We start from the raw sequence: 24,562 nt of genomic DNA, 5'->3' as shown, positions 1-24,562 counted from the left end.
TCTGTCCCTAAATCTCTGAGGCATTATACCTTTCTGCCCAGCTTCGTTATACACCCCTAGCAGCGGTCCTGTCAATTGCTCCATATATGTTTGTTAGAACTCTGCGGGGAATCCGTTGCTCCCCGGTGTCTTACCCCTGTTACGTCCTTTAATCGCTTATTTTACTTCCTCTAGGGTAAGTCAGCTTCAATATCTTCCCTGACCTGCAGAGCCAATCGGGGAGTCCCGCCCCTCCAAATATTCTGTGAATTCCACCCCGTCAGCTCCGTGCCCCCCATGTATACCTCTTGGAGATAGTCTCTAAGCATTTCGTTAATCAGTCTCTACGTAGTAGCTATTGTTCCATTCCGCCTTTGTAGCATTACTATGGGGTCTCTGGCTGTCTCTCGTTTGAGCAGCCATGCAAGCATTCTGCTGGGCTTATCACCTTCGCTATGTATGTGCTGTCAGTATAAATGAAATGTGATGATTAATTCAAATTTTTAATTGCAGGCATATGGCAGCCACTTTTATGTGGCACCATGCGTTTTGCTTATTGTAGCATGTGCTTGTAATTAGAAAAATAATAATAACAATTGCATCAGGTAGGGTCAGTTGTGCAGGCTTTCCCAATGCTTGTTTAATGATTGGAATTATGCTGGTATTCTGCCATGAATCTGAGATCAAACTATTCCTGAGGCAGAAGTTGATAACAACATAAAGTTGTCCTAAAAACAAATCCAGCCTGCTAATTGAATATAATTACAGCATAGAATTATACATCAAGGCGTGCAAAAATGTTGCATATTAGCCCACGAACACAGAAATGGCAACAAGTATTTTCATGTAATCTTTCTCACAAGATTGAGAACTCCAATTTTATTTTTATTTTTGTCTAATTTTTAGTAAATTATAATATTATATGAATCTGTGAAATTAGTTATTAAATTTAACAGACTATAAACCACACAAAATAAACAAACAATAAAGATAATATAGAGCACAAACCCCGGATACCCAAAAGCAACAACATCCCCCAGGATGTCTCAATCAGACTCACATATACTCAAACAGGCATACCAAACTATACCCATACTTCAATCTTTCAAATAAAAATGACATCCTTGAATAAAAACAGCACAATATCATTTTCAGTAGGCCAGGAAGTAAGGAATAACCCAGTGGTGTATTGTTATATGGAATATATACATCTGTATATTTTAGATTAATTATAGGATGGTCCAAGGTTCCTCCGTCCAATAGGACTCAATTTCTATGAGTGTCCTGGTCTGGCTGATGTCAACGCGGGTGCCGACACGCGTTGCAGTATAGACCTTACTCCGATGTCAACCTACTTCAGGGTGAAAAAACTGCCAAGATGAGTATGAATCCAAGGAGGGAAGCAACCCGAACCAGAGGTCCCCGGGGAAATAAAAGGTGAGAAAATTGCCAAAGATCTTACTCAAGCTACACTGGTAATGGTGGCAATGGTGACGTTGGATTTTTAAACAGAACTGTTGAGCTTTGGAAATAGGGAGCACAGGGCCTTAGAATGATGAAGGTCAATAATAGTTGGTCAAAAATGGACTTCAAATCTATAATTCAGAGGAAGCGTCTCCATGCCTCTCTGGGTGTCAGGGATAACAAAATATAACTCCGAAGAGGATCCTAAATCTCGCGTCTGGGGGCATCAATCCGTCTACTTGCCGGTACACGTGCTGATGGTCTCATTATGACTCAGTCCCTCTATTTCACCCGCTGGCGCACTCAGATGATCCTCAGTTGTGCTACAGCACATTGACGACAAAACTGGACTTGAGGTTATATGCCTTGTATGATGGCTCCATGTATAAGGCTTGTGTTTCTTTACTAAAAGGTGTGACTGTTTGGAGATCCTGACCCATTTTAATGGCCACCAAAGATCAGAAGAGCCTTTACATTTTCTTTACCCAAATAGTACCAAATAGTAAAAACCCCACCAGTATTCGTCATCCCTACTGCATCCTTGACTCAATTGTAGACAATCTTGCCTGTCCGTCATGGAAGTGATTTTCTCCTAAATCATTCTAGGAAATGTTTGCCCTGCAAAAAAGGTATGTGAATAACTAAACGATCAAGAATACAAGATTCTATATTTTGTACTTCAGGTCCTAAAAGGCTATTTGGAGGCAGTCATACTTTGAATATGCCTCCATTCAGTATGTAATACTTCTCAGCAAAACATGTGTCAGTAGTGCTGTGCGAATTTGACTCTGGTTTGCAATATACTATATGCTATAAGACCTATCTCATACTTGTGGTTTGAAATCTTATATAATCTAATCTGACAGTCTTTCGTATCTTTTTGTCATTGCCCTGGAAGTTGTCTCAAGCTGCAAACGAATATAAAGGATAATGAAGTCTTGCTTTTGCTTTTTTTTTTTAAAGATTTTTTTTAATGTAAAGTCAATAAATTACTACACTATTCTACAAGTTCTGAGGAGTACTTTTGGTGGTGGTTTCACCATGAATGCTATAAGACTGATACCCAGCTCCAACCGCAGTGGATATTCTCTGTATACGGTAATGTGATCTAGAAGCTGTAAAGAGCTCAAGTGATGTTAACTATTGAGATTTCAGACAGGAAATTGACTGCCAATAGATTGCCACAGATGTAAAAATAAAAGGTTTGAGAAAAGATGCACTATTGGGATGCTTTTTCTGTCCTTCCCATTGCTCTCTTCCCTAATTCATATTTCCTGAAGATCCGCTCCACAGACTATCCACACATTTGTAGCCCAGATCCAAAATAATAGCCAACTAATTTCCATTTATTACATAACCCAATTAATCATCAACCAGTTTCCGAAGAGTGCCTGCATATAAAAATTACAATCAAACTGATTTAATTTGAATGTCTCAAATGTAGTTATGTGGATCCTATTATTTCTTTTTGAAAAATGTGTATAGTAGCACTCTGTTACCTAATTGCCATGTCCGAGACCTTAGTAAAATGGGTTATCATGGTATTGAGTGTGTGTCATAAGTTGACACATTTTCAAAGTCCAGTTCAGACCTTGGAGCATAGTAGAGTGGTCATGTCCCTCTTCTGTGCTCATCACAAATATTAACTTAAATAGTTTTTTTTTCCACATCTAAAGAAGGAACACACTTTTGAGTACTAGAACCTTTTCAAAGTTGAATGGCAGGGGAGTTTTCATTTTTTTTTAATTTGTAGTATTGTGGTTTGGTCGTGATTGTTCCCAAGTTGATTACCTTCAAATTTTCTGTCATCTCATCTTGCCCATGCATAAAAAGTTAATGTTTTTCATTCTTCGGTTCTAGTAGGGTATGAAGCATAATTCCAGATTTAAGCTAGTGGGTGATCATGTTGGAGACAGCCTTATGTGTTAAGCACAGTACGCTTAATTGCATTTGTTGTCTGTTAAGAGGATCTAAGCCAGGACCGTTGTGGTTGATTTTTAGCTTTGGAAACATCCTGGCTGTCTTTTGAATCCTCAGTTGTCATTGGATTTGAGCCCTTGTAGATAAGCTGAGGTTTCATAATATTAATCAAATCTAAAAATGGTTTGGGAGTATGCCATTTTCTCTCATATCCTTTTATGGAGGTGCAGGAGTGCTTTTGTTTTGTTATGTTGGCAGTCTGAAACTTTACTTATTTGTTTTCATTGTATTTGCTTTAGTAATTTTGTATGGCACGTACAAGGCCTAACTAAGCGCATCAGAGTGCTTTATGTAGATCGACGGAATTCACAGGTCATTAGTGAGAATCCTATGAAAAACGATCATTGGTAGAGATCTACAAGGACTTGTGGAAATACAAGCAGCAACAAGGATCTAAATGCATCTGGGCAAGGACACCTTGGCCCCAACACATAAACTAAAACACATGAAAGGAATCCCCTAGAACTGGTGTGACGTGTAGGTATAATACTAGCCGGTGGGATATAAATGACACTAGTAAAAATATAATTACGCTTCAGATGTGTTGGAGGACCTCTTCAGACTGTTTGCAAGAGTGTCTTGAGAGAGGAGTGAGGATCGTGATGTTGATGAGCAGAAGTTACAGCTTTTTACTCTGAAGGTGGAAAAGAAGAATTGTAATACATAGAAGGGAGTTCCAGGCTGTGGTGTATGTGCATCCCCAGAAAACGATTAGTTTAATGTTTGTTTTTGTTGAAAACGGGGACCTTGAAAAGAATTGTCAGGATCCTCTTTAAGATTTAGTTCCCCAGCCATGCAGTGCAAGAGAGTTGAGTAAAGGGATTAACGAACTAAAGTCCTGCTTTAGAATTTGTGTACAGGATACTCCATCAATACATGACGGATATCCCATCCACTGTATTACAAGTGTTGTAGTCTATAATGTACTTGTAAAACGGTGGATGGAGTGTCCACCACATTTATAATGGGGTATCCCACTCACCAAACTCTAATTAAGGCCCTATGCATTTTAGTTTTTATATAGATCTGGCCTGGTGGTAGGTCAACTTGGTGAGCACCGTGTTTACCTGGTAACTGAAAACCATAGATCTGTATCCTCATAATCGTTGTTCTTGAGCGTGCAAGTAATTCAGTTATGCACAACTTGAATCAGCATTCAAAAACGACTCTTCTATTGGAATTTATTTGGGGGTGGAAGATGTTGATCTAATCTTTTTTTGGGGTATCTTTTTAGGTGGTAGCGTGCAATTGATTACCTTTCTAATGTGGTATGTTCATTTCTTTCTAGTCTTGCTTTCTGTTTTATGTGCGCTTTTTGTTTTTCAGACTCAGTGAAAGACAGGATGAGGAGCTGAACGTCTTACTGGAGTGTGACAGTTCAGTACTGGACTCGATACAGAAGCACCTGAAAGTGTACAAGATCAGGAGAAAAGTCAACTTTCTCCCCTGCCCTGAGCTCTCCTTGTGGGCTGTTCTCCCAAGTGAGGGCAATGAAAATGTGCCTGTTGTCTTAGAAAACTCCCAAGATTCATCTATGTTTCTAACACCGGACCCCAGAGTAGAAGCAATGGGTTGGAGATTGGTCACCAGTAAAGACCACAATGTACTTAGTGCTTTACCTGGAACGCAGATTGGAAATATTAAAGAGTATCACAAGTACAGGTACAAAAAAGGTAAGAATGATGTAGTTTAAATTGGAAATTACGGATGCGGTAAATCCACGATCTGAACACTTTGATGCTATGTATCAATATCTCTTAGAAACCAGTTTTAACAGTGAAATTATCTCACTAACCTTTTTTTGTATCGGATATTCTCTCAGGAAAAAATAGGGTTAAATCTGACTGGATGGAAGGTGTTTTTGGTGTGTTCTGGTTTGGCTATATACTCAACTGGCATTGGGAGCATTACCAATAGCCCAAAATTAAATGAGCAGTTCTCAGTTTTATTCGTTTTTGTAATGCAAAACTTGGGGAGCAGTGAGCTATGGGGACAATCAAACTTTGGTTACTGCCCCCACTGTACAAAGGACCGAGTAATGGATCGCTGTTACCCCTTGATGCAACTCCACCTACTTTCCAGTGCTCCTATTTTAAAGTCTTGTTAAAATAGCTAAACGTTAATTGTGGCATCAGGAAAGGCATAGTTTCTCTCAAACGTTAAAAGTAGCTCTTTATAATTTGTCAATTTTACCCACCCAACATATGGGGATGACAATTAATATAGGACTTAGAGCATGTCATGCCTGATTCCCTTCTTCTGACTTTGGCCTGGCTGAAGGTATGAACACCAGCAATCAGACCAGCAGAATTGATTATATAATGTTGAAGCTCGAACTGTGGCCATATGCGAAGGACATGGTAATACCAAGGAGAGAAGATGGTGACGACAAAACCAGTCACCTTACAATGCAAAGGTATCTACTATCAGGTCTAGTGGGTCATCATCTGTACAATACAGGGAATTATGCCTCTTGAAAAATGAGCGTGCGTTAAAATGGTCCCATGTCGAGAGAAATCCGTAACTAATGTACAAAATCTATATCAAAGTTGCAGAGGTGTGTACCCTTCTGCAACGCTATGCAGCATCTGCACTGAGATTCACGCAGCACCCCTTCAGGATTTCCCTGTACGCTGACGACATGGTCATATATGTGTGCGACCCAGCTGCCCACCTAGCACTCATAATTTGTGAATATATAAGATTGGTCGCTACTCTGGATCAACTGATCCAAATTCATTGTGTTCCCCCGCCCCCTAACACTCAGCCACACGCGCTAGACTTACCCATACAAAGGAGCACAGACCTGATGAAGCATCTGGTGATCTGGATCCATGCTGATTCCGACTTGGTGATCCAATATAACTAACTATGGTAGAGCAATGTCTTGATTAGAAGACCAGGTCATTTGATGGTCTCGGCTGCCACTCTCCATGGTGGATAGGATTGCAGTGATGAAAATGTTGCTATTATTCAAACTCCCCTAATTATTCATCAATATACAACTTAAAAAATTACTATTTTCAGTCTTCTGTTCTTGGAGGGTATGTAGCATGATTCCAGATTTATCTTATCTTATATCGCACACTACACCCGGGACCCCGGGCTGGCCAAGGCTCACGCCAAAGTCAGTCAGAGACCACCATGTCTAAGGTCAGGGCAAGGGAGTTACACACCAAGATAACCCCTGCTCACCCTCTAGGTAACGTGACGCGAGCAGCAAGGCTAATCTCGGAGGCGATGTGTAAAGCGTTTGCGCGCGCACCCAGCAACAAAACCCAAGGCCCACCACAAAGGAAACTCCACACAAGGTTATATAAAAAATAGGCTTTGTATTATAGCAAAAACACATTAGATAACACACAAACTTTACAATGTGCCAACAGGCACGGGCAGAATTTACAAGGGATTTTGTACAGGACAGGGCCACATGGACCACTGTCAGGGGTAGGCACTTGTTAGAAATAATACTTGTAGGTATAACACTTAGCACATAAACATATAATGACTGTAGCACTAAAATAGTAAATGTAGCACACAAACAATAATCACTGGTAAAGGTAAATACCTCCTACGCAACCCTAAACACTGTAGGAAAATCACGCAGGAAACTAGGACCTTATCATCAGGACCTATAGAAGGAAAACCATCACCTAAGCAGGTCACTTTTAGCAAAGGGAAGGAAACCTAAACAATCACCTAAGCAGGTCACATTTAGCAAAGGTAATAAAACATAAAATACCTAAGCAGGTCACTTTTAGCAAAGGTAATGGGACATCAACAATCCTCTAAGCAGGTCACTTTTAGCAAAGGGGATAAAACATAAAATACCTAAGCAGGTCACTTTTAGAAAAGGTAATGGGACATCAACAATCCTCTAAGCAGGTCACTTTTAGCAAAGGGGATAAAACATAAACACATTGCACATGAGACATTAAAACACATTCAGAGGTGCAGGTAGAACATTTGCGCAGGAATAGCATAAACAAATAAATTACAATGCGCAGGGTGCATGTAGCACAACACTAGAACTGTCCCTCAGGCCAACTGGCCTCGCAAGGGCTGAAATGCCCTGAGTCCAAATTGTCAGGGAAGGCTGCGCAGGCAGCACAGAACACAAAGCCTAAACGTAGCAACTGTCCACTAAGTGCTGGATAGTGGTAAATACAGATGATGCCAACGTTGGAGCCTCGTGGGCTCAAGAACAAGGGTGGGGGCAAGTACTGCGTGGGAGCCTCGCAGGGCTCTATAACAAATATGGCACTCAGGAGCCTCTCTGGGCTCTCAATACAGACATACCCTCCTCGAGCCTCGCAGGCTCATAAATTAACTCTGGGCGTGGAGCCTCTCTCAGGGCTCAAAGAACAAGGATCTGGCCCCTCGAGTCTCTCGGGACTCGTAAAACAAATGTGGCCGGGAGCCTCTCGGGGCTCGAAAGAACAATGGGGCCCAGGAGCCTTTCAGGGCTCAAAATACCCAACTTGCCCCCCAGGAGCTTCGGAGCTCCTAATCAGGAATGCGGGCGTCGTGAGCTTCTTAGGCTCGAAAGGAGAATGCCTTCGGAGCCCTCGTGGCTCCAACAAGAAATGCCTCATTGCTCGTTGGAGCGGCCCAACGCCACTGGGGCCGCTCGAGGCGAAAGGAAACAGCCCTGGGACGTGGGCAGACTGGAGCAACGCTCACCGGCTGACTGCGGCTGCTGGTAGAGGTCCGGGACTCCTCTTTTCCCGGGGCTCTCCCTTCGCTCGGGAGCCTCGGGACGGCAAGGCAGGCTACTTCCTGCTTCTTCCTCCTCCCCCGATGACGCGGCGGGAGGCTCGGCCGGCTGGGCCAATCCCAGCGCGGCCTGGCGATGACGCTGGCGGCTCCTTCTGGCTTCTCCTCGGCGGTACGAACACGGGGCAATGCCGGGTGGGCACCGGCTCGTTTAAAATAATCAATCACTCGAGGTGGGCACTCGAAGGAATAACAAACGCCTGCAAATGCCGGGTGGGCACCGGCTGGGCAGCAAAAGCGCTCTCGAAGTGCTAACAAAGAAATGCACGTTTTCGCTGGCAATGCCGGGTGGGCACCGGCTTTAAAGAACAATAAAGCGCTCCCAGCGCTGTAAGGAGAATAAAGCGCTATCAAGCGCCAAGGGCCCAAATAAAGCACTGCCCAATGCTAAGGAAAATAAGCAGCGCTCCCCAGCGCTAAAGGACAAGGGAACAGCGCTCTCAGCGCTATGAGCAACAGCAAAGCTCCAGCAAGGTCTGGAGACAGGCAGGGGGCAAGGCTGGGCCCAGAGCCAGCTCACTGGGTCTCCAGGCAGGGAGACAATCCAAGTGGTGGTCCTCCTGGCCCCAGCAACAGCAGCAGCCCCCTCAGCTAGGATCCAACAGCAGAACAAATTGTATGGGGACACAGCCCCTTCTTATACTGTAAATTCCTTTGTCTGTAAGTGCAGGGTGGGGGAAACCAGTCGCAGCTGGTTTTGAAGCACCCTTGATAGCTCAACCACCCATTTCATTCACTGGCACAGGGGGCGGAGCCAGCATTGTGTGGGGAAAGTCCTGCCCCATCAGGGACCAGGTGCACTCCTCCCCAGCCATCAACATGCTAATCTCACACTCACCACCGGGCAGACCCGTCCAGCCTTCCTGGAGCCAGGCTCACCAGCCAGCTCCAGTCAATCACACGGCAGGCATATTTTACATTAATATGCCAAGTCCTAGAAGTGGCATTTCTACACAAGACACACTCATGCCACATACATCATTGCGAAGCATTCATTCTCACGAGCTCGCACATACCAAATTCGAGTCTGCACTCCCCACGCATCAGGAACTACCAGGGACACAGACATTCCCCATGTATCCCTATGGGAGAGCAGGCCAGCCTAACTACATGTACGCACTTTACTCTAGGACACAGGGAAAAAGTGCGCAGAGACCAGAAAATCATCAACACGGATCACAGATTAAAAGCAAAAAGATTAGGGGTGAACCTGCCAGAAGGGCCATGTCCAACAGCCATCATGACTTTGTCCGCTGTGTAGCAAATGAATACGATGACGCCCACCCCACCACACTCGTTGATATTTTACCCCATACATGCACTTGTGCTAATAGTTTTAAATTTAACACTAATCACTGCACCACAAAAGCATGGCGCCTGCTTGGGGCGCAAGCCGACAAACTCCCCTTGTACGCGCAGGTGCTCCCATTGCGCTTCCACCCGGCTCTCTCTGTTACCCAAGAGTCATGTGCACTCGATCTCGTTGACAGAGCAGGCCCGAAGATAATGGGCGACACATATGCTGAGCAAACATTCATTACCCTAGAAGATATAGTCATTACGCAACACCACACCCCTTTACTTACTTTCATCTACCTTTCGTCTCAGAGCGGCAATACGTACACTCTTCACCAACCACCCTGCTGAACCACTGCCCTGCAAGCTGTCACGGTTCTATTATCCAGCCCCTCACGTTGAGGCCTTATCACCAAACTATGTGCTGCTGCTCAGGGAGACAGACCTGAGGCCCCAAACCCAGCATTGACACATTGGCATGTGGTGCTAGCCCAGCCACTAGAATGGCCAAGTGGGATTTTTGTTCACAGATGTGCATGCTCATGCCTATCTGTAACTTACATATAATACTCTTCAAGTACCTCCATCAAATGTATTATACCTCCCTCTACTCTATATAATAAAGTACGGTCTGCTCACCAATGCAAATTGTGTGAGTCTGTGGGCGTCCAATGCTGATTTCCTACATTTTTCATGGTTGTGCCTCCCAGTGCACCGGTTTTCGGTACCGGTTACAGATGTTCTCAAGGGAATGGGTCTAGAGCCTGTGGCGTGTCGGCCACGTGTGCGTCCTTGGCCTGGTAAAGGACCCACAGCCCCCAGCACGCAGTCTCGTGGCAGTTGCCTTGTAATTGGCCAAGAGGCAAGTAGCAATAAACTGAGGGAAACTCTAAACCAGTGGCTCTCTGATATGACTTACTTCAAAAAGCTACTAGAACTTTACGCTGAGGAACTACCAATATCGCCCCGACCCAAGGACATTTGGGCCCACTTGTTAACTCGCCCAGATCTTAAGAGCGTGTATGTGTCACCATTCTTTTGTTAGTTGCAGCGCTCTCTGGCACCGTCAGATAAATAGTAAGCAATTGTGGCTAGTATGTTTGAACTCTCATGTGGCACAGTTTGTTTGTTGTTGTTGTTGTATTTGGGTACCTATTGCATAAAAGCAAATACAAATAGTTTTCAAAAAAATTTGCAGAGGCGTTCGATATTTTGATAATAGTATTAAAGCAGCTAGTAAGCCTATTAGCACTTAAACAGTCCATGAGGAACTTTACGATTTTATGAGAAACGTTCAGGAGGGAAGCTAAGACAACTAACCAGGAAGTTCATCCTAGTTTAATAAACAGTGCAAAGAGGCTAAGTCTGTGTCCGTATAACATCTACCAAAGCCAACATCGTAAAAAAATTCAACTAGCTATGAAAAAATACAAATGTACACAGGTGGTAGTATGGCCAGAATTGGAGAATGCACAGTGGCAAGATTTAAATACAGCAGCAAGATTGGAAGATAATAAACTATTCTGGCATGTGGTCGCCATTGGCAGTCGCTAAATTAAATCTAAGGTTGACTACCAAATTCAACCACAAGTATGGGTAAATCACTTTGAAGGACTGTATTCGAAAACAAGTCTGGAGTAAAGTGAAATACTAGAAAATGAATCATATGAGATTCCAGAAATATCAAGTCCACTAGTTCTAATACTAGAAGAAACCTATGACACTATTTATAGGATTAGCTGTGATAAGGCCCCGGGCCTGGCAAAATACCTGATGACCTGTATGTATCAGGACACCATGTATGGGTGCTTTTTTATTCATTAACTTACCAACAACATTTTGGAGGGCATCAAAATACCAAAATCTTGCAGCGTGCCTGAGATCGTACCGATCTATAAAAAAGGGACCGGTGATGAACCCCCCCCCCCTGCCCTGACCCCTCCCCTGACAATTATAGGCCCATAAGTTTAATTGATAGTCTGACGAATCTTTTCTGCCGTCAGATATTAGGAAACTTCTAGAGTGGGTCGAAGGCAGCAGAATACTATTGGACCTAGAAGCAGGTAGTTTCGAAACCAGTAAGATTGATCAGATATTTCGATTGTGCTCAATTTAATGGAAAAATGTTAGACTAGGCAAGTGCCACCTTCATGCGGCGTGGCAAAGAAATGATTGAGCATGTCACAAACTTTGAATACATTGGTGCAAGGCTGGCTAATAACATGTCTTGGTTTCCTCAAATCAGTAAAAGTGCACAAAAGCTACAACACCATGCTATGGAAATCTATTTATCTATATATATAAAAAGAAAAGTATTTCTGTTTGTCCTTTATGCATTACTACACCATTCATCCTTTCGTCATGAAACTTTGGGAAGTTGTTGAGTACACTCCCGCAAAGGTTTCTGGCAAAAAAAAAAAAAAAGAAATTGTTAAATATCGGCCCCCCCAGGGCCCTCATAATCTTTCCAATACTGAACATTTACAGTTTACGGTGTGACTCGCTTTTGCAATGACCATCAACAAAGCACAAGGACAATCGCTGCAAGTGTGTGGACTAGATTTGGAGAATCCATGCTTCTCACATGGACAACTGTATGTGGCCAGCTCACGCGTCGGAAAACCTTCTGATTTTAGATTTTTTCTTTCAATCCAACTCCTTAAAAACCATAAGTAAAATTAATAAACTCCCAAAAATTCTCTCCGATCACAACCCATTAATGTGTATAGTGAATATATGCCCAATCAAAAAGGGAGCAAGAACATGGATTTTTGAAAAAACTCTGTTACATGATCCATCTTATTGCTCACACATGCGAGATTGGATCCCTAACTTTATACATGATAATATGGGAAGCACAGGAATAGATGTGGTCTGGGATGCTCTAAAGGCAGGGATACGGGGGGGAAACATTACAATACTCCATAAGACCAAACCGTATAATTCAAATTAAGTCTCAGACTCAACACGAAGAACTCAGACGGGCGGAAGAGGGCTTAATTCAGCCTATCAAAGCGCATGCAGGGATAGAAATAATTGAAAGAAACCAAATTCAAGTAGCAATAGCCAGGGCAGCTATTATTGATGTTATTACCGCTAAAGCTGTAAAGAGAGCTACAGCTAATCGGGAGATGGTGTACGAGGTAAACTAACTATTTGGGCATCAACTTGCAGTTCGTATGCGTCCACTAGAGACTACCAGTTCAATTCAGGATATATCAGATCCAATAAAAGGTGTAGTTACTTACCCCGAAGACATAAAGGAAGCCTTATTTCAATTTTATAGCTCATTATATACTGAGGGCGGTGAAGATAATATAGAAAAAATGACAAAGGAGTATCTAGATTTTCTAAATCCTACTATTTTTTGTGAATCAGATTAAACGCAATTAATGAAAGATCCTAATTTGGAAGAAATTCAACAAATAATTAAGAATTTACCTACGGGTAAGGTGACAGGCTTAGACAGTCTACCGTCTGAATTTTTTTTACTTTCTTGACCGAACTTCAACATATAATGGTGACATTTGGTTATATTTTCAGTGGGGGAACTCCACCTAAATCCTGATCTAGTGCAAAAATTATAATATTCCCTAAGAAAAACAAACCCCCGGAACAATTAGGCTCATATAGACCAATTCCCTTGATTAATGCGGACTCCAAAATTTACTCCAAATTATTAGCAAATCGTTTGGCCCAAATGATTCATAAAGTTATAGCTAATTACCAACATGGTTTTATCCCAGGAAGATCTACTACTGATCACGTACATAGAGTAATTACACTTTTTGATCAATCATGAATTTCAGGAGACCCTATGGCCCTCGTACTTTTAGATGCTGAGAAGGCATTTGATAGGGTCTCCTGGAAGTTCCTTTGGGCAGCTTTGAAGAGGGTTGGGATTCCTCCAAGTTTCAATAAGGCTATACCCGGCCGCCATGGTTTCGGTTAATGGCAGTCTTACTAAGCCGTTTAAGATATCTAGGGGAACAAGACAAGGTTGTCCTTGTTCTCCTCTGTTATTTGCCTTGTATCTAGATCCCTTTATACAAAAACTGGAAAAGAATAGGGAGATAGAACCAATTCTATCACGAGATATCTCTACTAAAATTTTAGCCTACGCAGATGACATCGCAATCGTCACCAGGAACCCAGCATTAACTATGCTTGCTATTGTTGATGAGGGTACCAAATTTGGAGCTATTGCCGGATACGCCCTTAATCAAGGTAAAACCCAAATTGTGATTAATGAAAATGTGGTTTTTGCTGACTCTATAGAGTTACATCGAACGCTACTTACTTGGGGATATCTATTACTGCAAAACTAGAAGATTTGGTCGATATCAATGTAAAACCTGTTCTAAGGACTATGCAAAAAGATCTCCACAGACTTGATAACCTACATCTTTCCTTGATTGGTAGAGTGAATTCCATAAAGATGGTCTTCTTCCCTAAATTGTTGTATTTATTTAGAGCAATTTGCCTAGAATTATCGGATTCCTGTTTGAAATCTATGGAACTTACTTTTTCAAGTTTTATATGGTCATATTCCCAACCAAGACGCGCATTAAAATTCCTCACTTTACCTAAGGAACGGGGGGTCTAGCCTTACCAAATTTGCGACTTTATTATTGGGCTGTAACCCTTATCAATAGTCAAGAGCTCCTTCAAACTGAATCGAGTGAATTATCTTGGGGTGAACAAGCAACTATTTATAAATTAATGATAGGTGAAAAAAGTTTAGGATATTTATGGCGTCATCTACATCACAGCTATATCAAAAAAGTAAAATGTAAGCTGCTTCTACACTCATTTAAAATTGTGCAAAAAATAAGGAAAATAATGGATATTGGGCGAGTTTCATACTATACACTTTTTAAAGATAATTTAGATCGGCCTGAAATATTTAGGGATAACTGTATGAAGAAATGGGAAACAGCTGGAATTACACATTTCGGCAATCTCTGCTCTTCTACGGGGCTTCTCACATTCAAGGAACTTAGATTGAAATATCAAATTAATAACCGAGATTTCTTCAAATATTAACAAATCCGGGATTATATCACTAGAAGAAATCTTAGTGGAATTATTTGCAATAAATGTGAGCTATTTGAGGCACTGGCATCCATAAAAGCAAACACTATTAGTGAAATATATACTTTATTAATTAATTCGGCACATGATGATATAGGAAAGATAGTCTCGAAATGGGAAAACAAAATTGGTATATCCCCCGAAGAATTTGATAGAACAATGGTTATGTCACAAACTTATCTTTTATCCACCAAATTACAGATGCAATTTTATAAAACTTGCTTTATGCTGTATTATACTCCGGATAATATTGCAAAATGGGGCCCCGGTAAAGGAACATATTGTCCCCGTTGCCATACTCCAAATGCAGTTTGTGGACATATATTCGCCACATGCGTCGGCCTATCAAAACTGAAACTTTATATTGAGAGGTTTATCTCTGCGGTGGTGAAAAATCCCATCAACCTAACTATTGCAATGATGCTTCTAGGAGCAACGGACCCTAACTGGAAAGGACAAGGGGTGGAATTTATATTTATCTCAATGGCTGTTTTTAGGATGTGTATCGCATCTGCCTGGTTAGACTAATTTGCTCCTTCATTCCAGCAATAGTTCGCTAGATTACTTGCCGCATTTAAACTGGAAATTGCAATTTATAAAGGGAAAGGCTTGAAAATTTGGGCTCCGTTACAGGAATGGTGTGATATACAAAGTAATAATAATTTGTGACTCCTGTAAACCCAATTTCGTTTCATTTGTGTCACTGTTATTGAAGAATATTTGGGGTATAACTCTTAAACAAGGCAGAAATTTGACTGACGATTTCGCGAGTGCCTTTGCATCTGTATTTAAATTGTTTTTTTTTTTTGTGTTTCTTTAGATTTAGCGTAGAATAATATGACATAGGGCTGTTATGTGATTGATTAACCCGACGTGGTACTAAGTTTGTGTTTTTTTTTTACAAATGTGCCAGACTATGGGGTGGGGGGGGGGGTAGGGGGTTAAAGTGCATAGTATCAATGTAATTTTATGTATCCTATGATTATACAAAAAAACAATTAAAAAAAGATTTCTTTTTAAAAAGGAAAAACTTTTGATTTATTTGCGGACGCACCAGACGGAAAAACAAAAAATACTGTGTATCCACAAGCACTCAAATAAATAAACAGAATTAAAACAACACTTTAAAATGTTTTCCATATTAAAATGAATAAGTTTCAATAAAAATGACACTATGTAAATTGAATGTTATCATAACAAGTTTCCTTAAATTTCCTTTCTTCTGAGATCGCAGCAACGCGCAACGGGTAAGCTAGACTTGTATAAAAAAGCAACAACAGTAGGAACTATTTCACCGGCCTTGGAAATGTAGTAGCAAAACATCTTTGGGGACAGCCCTACAGAAGTCAGAGCAATGGGAATATGTAAAGTACAAAAGCCTACTGTAGTGGAAAAAATTCTTTAAATCATAAATTTACCATAGAGCGCACCTCTTCTTCTATTGTACATTGACTTTGTGCAGCACCAAATTGCTCACACCATAAAATTAAGACCTTTGCTTTATTGGCTTAGACTGTAGCATACACATGAGCGTGGCCCATTAGGATCTCTCTTGAAGAATTATTACAACTAAATAACTATTTAAACATCCCATTGTTGTCATTTGTAAAAACTCTGCTGTACGAATTAGGCTTTGAAGCTCTGTGGGATTCTCCAACAGGTGCATGCTGGGTCAAAAAGACAGTCTTAGAAAAAACATTTTGACTATTTCGTGGAAAAAGATGGTGGGGCCAGATTACCGATGGCTGAGCCCGGCACGGCACAATGGCCCTTCCCCTGCCCCCACCTCCCCAAATGACAATTATACAACTTCCTGGTCTCCTAATGGACCTCAGTGGAAGCTTTTTGCTATGTTGTTTGAGGTTATTGTTTGGCTTTGCTTTCTCCTCCCCCTTACATGTCTATTCCTGTTTTAGGTCGAGGACCGTAGGCTGCGCTTGCGCAGTTCGGTCCGAAGATTTAATGATTTTTAGTTAGGGGGTTTGAACCCGCCCCTCTTCTCCATTGGATGGTAAATGCTGGCCAGCCATTGGAGGAGAGGGGCGTCACTACCTTTAAGCCCCGTCTTTTTTGGATTCGGGGGCGTGTTTTTTGCGTTCTTTCTCACCGTGACGTCATCCGTCACTCAACAAAAAACACGCCCCAATTCCGAAAATGTCGGAGCTTTGCGGCAGCCATTTATGCCCGACCGTGTCGCCCCTTGCATCTATCCGCTTGCTTCCACGAGCCTCGTTACTCATAAAAGCCAAAGTGCACTAGCACAGAAAATGCCACAGTGATTCCACAGGCCACAAACCACTTGTCTCTAGCCTCCCTGCTAGAAGCGCACTCACACCTCAGCTGGTGAGTTTAACTGAGAAGGCAGGAATGGCCTTCTTGTGTGTGTTTTGACAGAGAGGCCAGGCGGAAAGCGCAAGCTATGTGATTCCAAGCTACGTGTGACGCTGTAGCTCTTTCAGCTAGCCCAGGACAGATGCTGTGCTTGACGCGGGACCACATGGCACTTCTGAAGCTGCTCTGGGCTCCTGCCTTGGAGTGAACTGGATTCCTCAGACAGAGAGAGGGAAGGGTGAGCCTGAAAACCAGGACTGACATTCTGCCTCGCTTGGAGAGGTTTTATCAGCTACGGCTTCCCCTCCCGCCCCTCTCCAGTGTCCGTCCCTGTCCCCCTAGCCTGCTCCTCTGCCCACCTCTGGAGTCACCCTTTCTTCCCAGCCACAGAGCGCACTTGGTCCTCTCCTCCTTCAGCACCACGTGAGCAGCGGCGGGCGTAGCCTCGCACACTCCGAAGAGGATCCAGAAACGCAGCAGCTGCCCGGGGTGAGTCTCTCCAGCGCCCTTTGTCCTTAGAGAGGCTTCCAGGCGCCTCTGGGCTCGCCAGCGGCACTGGGTGGCAGCACACAACCAGCGGGGGCTGCTTGGGTGTGCGCGTGAGAGCCGGGCATGAGGGGCACGTGCAACAGGGCAGAGGGTGGGCAGTGCGCGTGACAGGGCAGAGGGTGGGCAGTGCGCGTGACAGGGCAGAGGGTGGGCAGTGGGCATGACAGGGCAGAGGGTGGGCAGCGCCAGAGCCAGGAGGGATAATGCACGCGAGCGGCGCTTTGAAGCAAACTCTTTTGTGAATGAGCCCAAGACGGTGCTGGTGGGGAAGATGGGCTGTCTCCAAAGACCTGTGTGTGAGTGCCTGCTGCACACGTATGACACCCCCTGAAGAGCGGAGTACAGAGCCCACTCTCAGTGGCAGTATCATCGGAGCCACGTTGAGGGGAGGAGGTCGAATTTCGTCCAAGTAACCGTGAGTTAGACGCTTAAAAAAACCACTGGAAGGTGGGGAGCAATAGAGTTTTCTTGGTACAGTATGGATTGTAATGAGTCCTTCTCATTATTTCAGATCGTACTATTGTGCCTGATGGAACCCTTCAAAACGTAAAAGGCTCATGAGGCACTTTATCCTTGTATATTGAGTAAGATCATTTTCTTTATCTCTCCTGCACCAGCAGTAGGAATGAACTTGTTACCAATTCGTGTGCACTATATGTTTTATTGTCTAGTTTTTGTCACTTTTTACAGGTTGCATGGGTAATTAACACATGATCTAAATGTGGTACATAGCAACACCTCACTTTTCCCTAAGGTCACTGACCTGGAGGATGACAGTAATGAATAGCGAGAAAAGGAATTAATATGCTTTTTCTCCCTCTAGGTCTTCACTACACGCCGATTTGGCGAAGAAAGACTACGTTAATGTGCTAGTGACTAGGTACATTACACCTATAGTTCACTTTTTTCTTTAATTTTTGTATAGTACGCTTTGATACATATACACATGTGAGTAAGGTGGATCTGTGTGCAATTCCCGTCCTGAAGAAGGAGGCTTTGAACTCCGAAACATGTCCATGTAGACGCACAAACAAGGTTGGTGTACTTAACGATACACTCACAACCTTTCACTGCACCCCTTTTAACAATACCAGCCGGGGGCTTAATAAAAATGTCTTTTTCTACCCCACGAGCCAGGTATTTTTTAACTTTCACTCACTTTAAACTCACCACTCACATACGTCCTTCTACCCCACACGCATTCACACATAGTCCAAAAGAAAGTGCTCCCACGTAGTCGTCGGTTGCAGCACGCCACATCCCGTAGAGGGGTGCGAAGACCCCTATGATGAAGCATGACACCAAGGGGCCTGTTGGTGTGTGAGGGGTATTTAAACAACACTGAATGTTCCCCACCACGGTAGGGACCATCTCAAACTTCCCTAGTGGATTCCACTATGTTTTTGTACTTTACCCGGGGAGACTGAATCCACTTTCCTCTCCCTCCCTCTTCTGTTAGAAATAATAGCCGCAGAGCATGGGTCACACTTGCAGTGCAGTCGCAGAGCATGGTTCACTCTGCTCTCATCTGAAGTCCAGCCACAGAGCATGGGTCACTCTGCTCACAACTGCAGTGCAGCCACACAGTATGGGTCACTGCACTCACAAATGCAGTGCAGCCGCAGAGCATAGGTCACTCCGCTCACAAATGCAGTGCAGCCGCAAAGCATGTGTCACTCCGTTCACAACTGCAGTGCAGCCACAGAGCATGGGAGACTCCGCGTGCAGGAACGAGTAGAGACAGATGCACAGCCTGTGTGTATTGTGGATAGTTTAGTTGAATATGTTCAATGGATAATACTGTTTTAGAGGTGCTCCAAGGTTGGCGTCTTCCGTCTCAGACATCACATAGTTTTTTTTATCTCAGCTCCAATGCATTTCGGGCAAAGAGAAAACTTCTGTATTCATAGACTCAATTCCACCAAACCAAATGGTCTTAATGACCGTATTGAATTTGCCTTTTATCTATGATTTTTGTATGTTGTAGTTTTGAAAAACAAGAGCCACTGGCTTATACTCTTGGTCCACTAAGGTGCTGACTGTGTTTTTTGACCGCATCACCTATTGCATACAGATATGACTGATTTTATTGCTTATTGACAGCACTGTTTTTGTTTTTGTTATGTAGCACACTTTCGAGGCACTCCCCTCATACACACCGTTTTTTTCGTTTTTCAACCCGCAGTAGACCCTATTTTTATTTTCATTTTTATTATTTTTCGAGCAACCCACCTATACAGGGGGATCCCGAATTATTAGTATATTTACTATTCTTGTCTACCACGTGATGCGGAAGACGTTCCTCTGCAATTCAGCCTTCGGTTATATCTACGAGACGCATTTGGGCGTCCCGGTGAACCTGCACGAAACATACTCCAGATCCAACGGACTCACATGGTGAGTGAAATGGTACTGGGCCACCGACCGACCGACAGCCTTCATATCTTGAACAGCTGCAATACATTGCATTTTATCTTGTTTTTCGTTTTTAGGAACTCGAGGCAGTTATTCATTTAATACACATAAGTCTGCTTCCTTTTAGACACAGCGTTGCTCTGGTCACGTTTTTCACTCACTGAAGGTTTTTTAGTCACGAACACGGCGCGATCACGTATATTGTGACACACAGATTCGATGACTTATCAGTTTATGTTCATTTCACTGCATTGTTGTTTTTTGATTCGTGTCCATACTCTGTATTCACAGTGATGCTCCCTGACAAATGCCCGAAATGCATTGGAGCTGTGATAAAAAACTATGTGATGTCTTAAAAGAATGAATTAATTCACAAGGATGGATTGACTGAAGAATTTCATTCATAAATAATGATGAACTATTGAGAATAAAAAGACAAGATTTATAAAACACAATACAACTTGTGGAGTCCTCATTGAAAGGAACCTTAAATAGTGTGCCCAAAGGGGATGCAACTAATGAGTCATTAGAAGCACACTTTGTTTACACTCAGCGTGCAGCCACAGAGCATGGGTCACTCTTGGCATTGTAAATGACAATGCCATTTATTTAACGATTAAGCTATTGGCACTGTAAATGACAATGCCATTTACTTATGATTAAAAAAAAAAAAAAATGTCATGAGCAATGCCAATAGCTCTTCTATCTTTAATAATGCCGAGACCATTGCTTTGTAAATGCTTGTTTTTCTTTCTCAAAGCACAGTGCTTACACATCCTTACCATTCCCTATGTGTCCACTGGAATTGACTCTTTAATGTCAGACTGTTTTTTTTCTTTTGGTCACAATTTCTTTGTATACCAATCTTTATCAATGTATACTCTAGATTTGTTTTATCGATCATGGTGTTACTTTTTTGTAGGCGCAGCATAGCTCCTTGCGTTTCAACGTACTTTATGGCGTAAAACCTCAAAATATGTTTTTAAAATAGTGCAAGTCTGGAAATATTTCAGACTGTTTTCTGGGCCACAAATGGACACCACTCTTTGAGCCCTTCCTTTACAACCTAGTGTTTCTAATAGCTAAATAATTATATGACATATTTATATATGAGATCTTGCCTAACCCTGGGCGGAGCAGGCATAGTGCCCCTATGCGAAGTTCACTTCGCTCCGCGCCTTTTAAAAGTAATGAAAAAGGCAATTAGCTGCCCCGTGGCTGTCTCCTCCTTGACATGGCCGCTCTACTGCCTCCTTCTCTGCCACGGAGGCGTAGTTTTGCCTGAACTCTGTGTTCGCAACGGAACACGGAGGAGGCAAAACTACATAAGCTCAGCTGGCGGAGCGTAGTTACCCGCCCAGGCTTAATCTTACCTACTTATAGTTTTTGCATAAAATGGGGCAAGAACTTCTGTGACAATGACAGATGTCCCATAGCACACACAGCAAGATGTTTTGACGACTCATCCCCAGTCAAGATATCTGGGTTGAATCGATTGTTATTTTGCTCACTATGCCACTCCAGTTCAAACCCAGCCATATGCAAATCAGTCTTGACCCTGCTCCTCATGGGAACAGTCCAGCCCGAACTGCAGGGCCAGGTCCTCCCTGGACCGGAATCCAGCATCCAGGGCCTGGATTTGGGGTTTCACCCCTCATCAGCCAGGCTAGCTTGAATCCAGTGGCACAGCGAACAAGGAACCCACATCTGGGTATACCCATTGCCACTTAGAGCAAACATAGCAAACACAACCAGATGATCGACGGAGTGCTGAAAACCTTTCACCCACTCATCCTCAGTGAAGAGATCTGGGTTGAATCCATTGCTTCTTTGCTCACTATGCCACCCCAGTTCAAACCCAGCCATATGCAAATCAGTCTTGACACTGCTTCTCATGAGAACAGTCCAGCCGGAACTGCCAGGCCAGTTCCTCCCTGCGGTGGCATCAAGTATCCTGGGACCGGTTTTGGGGTGTCACCCCTCATCGGCCAGGCGAACTTGATGCTTGTGTCTGGTCCAGGGAGGACCTGGCCTGGCATTTTGGGCTGAACTGTTCCCATGGGAACCAGGTTCAAGACTGATTTGCATATCGCTGGGTTTAAACTGGAATGGCATGGGGATCTAAAAAAGATTAAGTTAGGTCTAGACCTCTGTACTGCGGTGAATGTTTGACATTGTTCAACATTCTGTGCATCAATTGTTATTTTTGCAGATGTCCAACATGAAAAATAAAGATCGATCAGTACCACATTTGCTTTTCTTTTACAGTGCCTATATTGCTTCTCATAGGAAATGGATCCTACTCATTTGTTGTATATTAGGGACCAGCCCGCAAACAGGTCTAAGAATTTCAAGAACGAGTACAGATGGAATTTGTCCATAGTTTGGCTAAATGTTTGACCCCCCCCCCCCCCCCCCACCCCCATGTGGATAATGAGAAGGAAATTCTGTGCTGCAAAACCTTAAAAACTTGAAGTGGAATAGATAAATTGATTTTAGTAATTCTAATAATGCATCATAGCCGGCCTTAGATTTTTATTAGTTGCCAATAAATTGTGATTTGCCTTTTTATATTATGTTTTTAATCTATTTGTATTTTATTATCTTATGTTTTAAAAGGTATTTTTTCATCAAATATAAAGAATATTGATTTACTGCAGAAATAGCTCTTCCAATTTCCTAGTCTGCCTTAAAGTCAGTTCTCTTGGCTGGTAGAACTGCTGCAATACTTTTAGGAAAATTGGGGAATGTATGGTTTCTACTCCACTCTAAAAATGTCAGCATTCAGTCTATGGTTATATCCATAGATGTTTCCAAAAGATGTCACTTCTTTTTTTTTGTTATAAAATAATTAAATTAGTTTTCATTTTTTTCCTTTTCCTAAAGGTGTCCCCGAAGGTGTGAGAGACCTCCCTCCCGGAGTTGCTCTGCCACTGGAATCCAACTTGGCCTACATGAACGGCATCAGTTTCAGCAAAGGATGTTACATTGGGCAGGAATTAACAGCCAGAACACACTACACGGGTGTCATTCGCAAACGTCTAATGCCAGTTCAGCTTGTGCTGCCACTACCTCCCGGATTAAATGCTATTCCAAGTGGTGCTGAAATTTCAACTGTGTCTGGCAAATCAGCTGGAAAGTACCGAGCTGGTGAGGACGCCACTGGCTTGGCTTTACTCCGACTAGCTCATATAAATGAGCAGCTTCGTCTCAACGTCTCGGACAGTTTTATTGATCTGACAACGTCTTTGCCAGAGTGGTGGCCTCAATATGGCAATAGTGAATTGAGCAGACCACAGTTGTAGAGTGCCTTTATTAATTCAAAACATGTACAGAGATTTTTTCTGCCTCATAACATTGCCGTTTTGCTCAGGTTTATTTAGTAAGAAGTATAACATTGGAATATTGTTTGTTAGTTTTAAACTATTTGGGTTGTATTTTTTTTTTAACTGCATAGGTCTCAAATCCACTGTCCAGTTACAGAGTTTGTTAATGAAATACAATGGATATTGAAACGCACAGAAGGCAAAAAATCCTTCAAATTGGCTAGGGTAATAAACAACAATTTTGGATGTTGTGGCCGTGTCTTTTCATATTTAAACTGTTGCCTATTGCTAGATGGTTATACGGCACTTGATGTGTAAATGCTCAGAAGGCCCCTAAAAGCTGAGTATTGTGCTTTTAGCACACATTGTGAGTGCAACATATTTAACGTGAATACATCTACAAATGATTGCATGCAAGTATGTGAAGGAGTACTACCAGAAATATATCTAGTGCGAAAACCTGTTGCCATTTCACAAGGACCATAAGACTTTACCTGGAAAATCCATCATGTTATAGGATGTCAAATAATCACGGTATGTGGTAAATAGGCGCAAGTCTATTTACATGGGGGGTATACTTCTAACCAGAAGCAAAATACCAAGGCATAGGTAAATATACTTTTTAAAGCAAAAACCAAAGGGGATGATGGACGGAGTGTTGAACATTGCAAACACTCACCCCCAGTCAACTGATCTGGGTTTAATCCATCATCATTCTTTAGCTAACTCTGCTACACCAGTTCAGACATGGCCATATGCAAATCATTCTGACCCTGTGCCTCATGGGAACAGTCCAGCCCGAACTGCCAAGCCATGTCTTCCCTGGACTGGAAACAAGCATCCTGGGACCGGTTTCTGGCTAATCAGCCATCCTCAGCCAGGCTAGCTTGAATCCAGTGGCAAAGTGAGCAAGGGACCCACGTCTGGGCATACCCTTCAACTTAGGGCGAACAAAGAAAAACCACAGGGGAGATACTTTTTAATCAAATTGGCCTTTTGGCTTATTTTAGGTACGTGGGCACTTCGTTTACTATGCTTAGAGTTTTATGCCCTGTTAGCAGTGATGTCTTCTGGCAAGATGTTTGTGCCTTAATTGAACTGTAATGTTTTTCTCACTTGATTTTATTTCCTTAAGAAAGAAAATCAGACAAAACTAAAAGTCCATCCTTACTCCGATTGGAAGTTCGCCTATTATGAGTAGATATGAAGTCTTTCTCTTAATTCATTTATCTTTTTGAGCACCATGCATTCCGGTGTAACACCAGCCATGAATCCTGGCATAATGCCATTACAAGGATATGTGGTGTTTAGTGGGACAGCTGTAAGGGGTAGGAGGTTAGCAACAATGGCAT

General features: G+C 42.7%; 1 protein-coding gene across 1 annotated transcript in view; it reads left to right on the top strand.

Annotated features, from left to right (window-relative positions):
- The window catches only part of IBA57 (iron-sulfur cluster assembly factor IBA57), a 99,231-nt gene extending 75,775 nt beyond the window's left edge, over positions 1 to 23,456 (top strand). Inside the window, exons 2-3 of the mRNA XM_086941079.1 lie at positions 4,750 to 5,096; positions 22,771 to 23,456. Coding sequence (XP_086797205.1) covers positions 4,750 to 5,096; positions 22,771 to 23,189 — 766 coding nt within the window. The 3' untranslated portion in view covers positions 23,190 to 23,456. The remainder of the gene's footprint in view (positions 1 to 4,749; positions 5,097 to 22,770) is intronic.
- Positions 23,457 to 24,562: the final 1,106 nt, after the last annotated feature.

Source organism: Lissotriton vulgaris, chromosome 10 (assembly GCF_964263255.1).
Source record: "Lissotriton vulgaris chromosome 10, aLisVul1.2, whole genome shotgun sequence".
In the NCBI taxonomy this organism is placed as follows: domain Eukaryota; kingdom Metazoa; phylum Chordata; class Amphibia; order Caudata; family Salamandridae; genus Lissotriton; species Lissotriton vulgaris.
The sequence above is the reverse complement of the archived record's forward strand: the minus strand, read 5'-3'. Positions and strand labels throughout refer to the sequence as shown.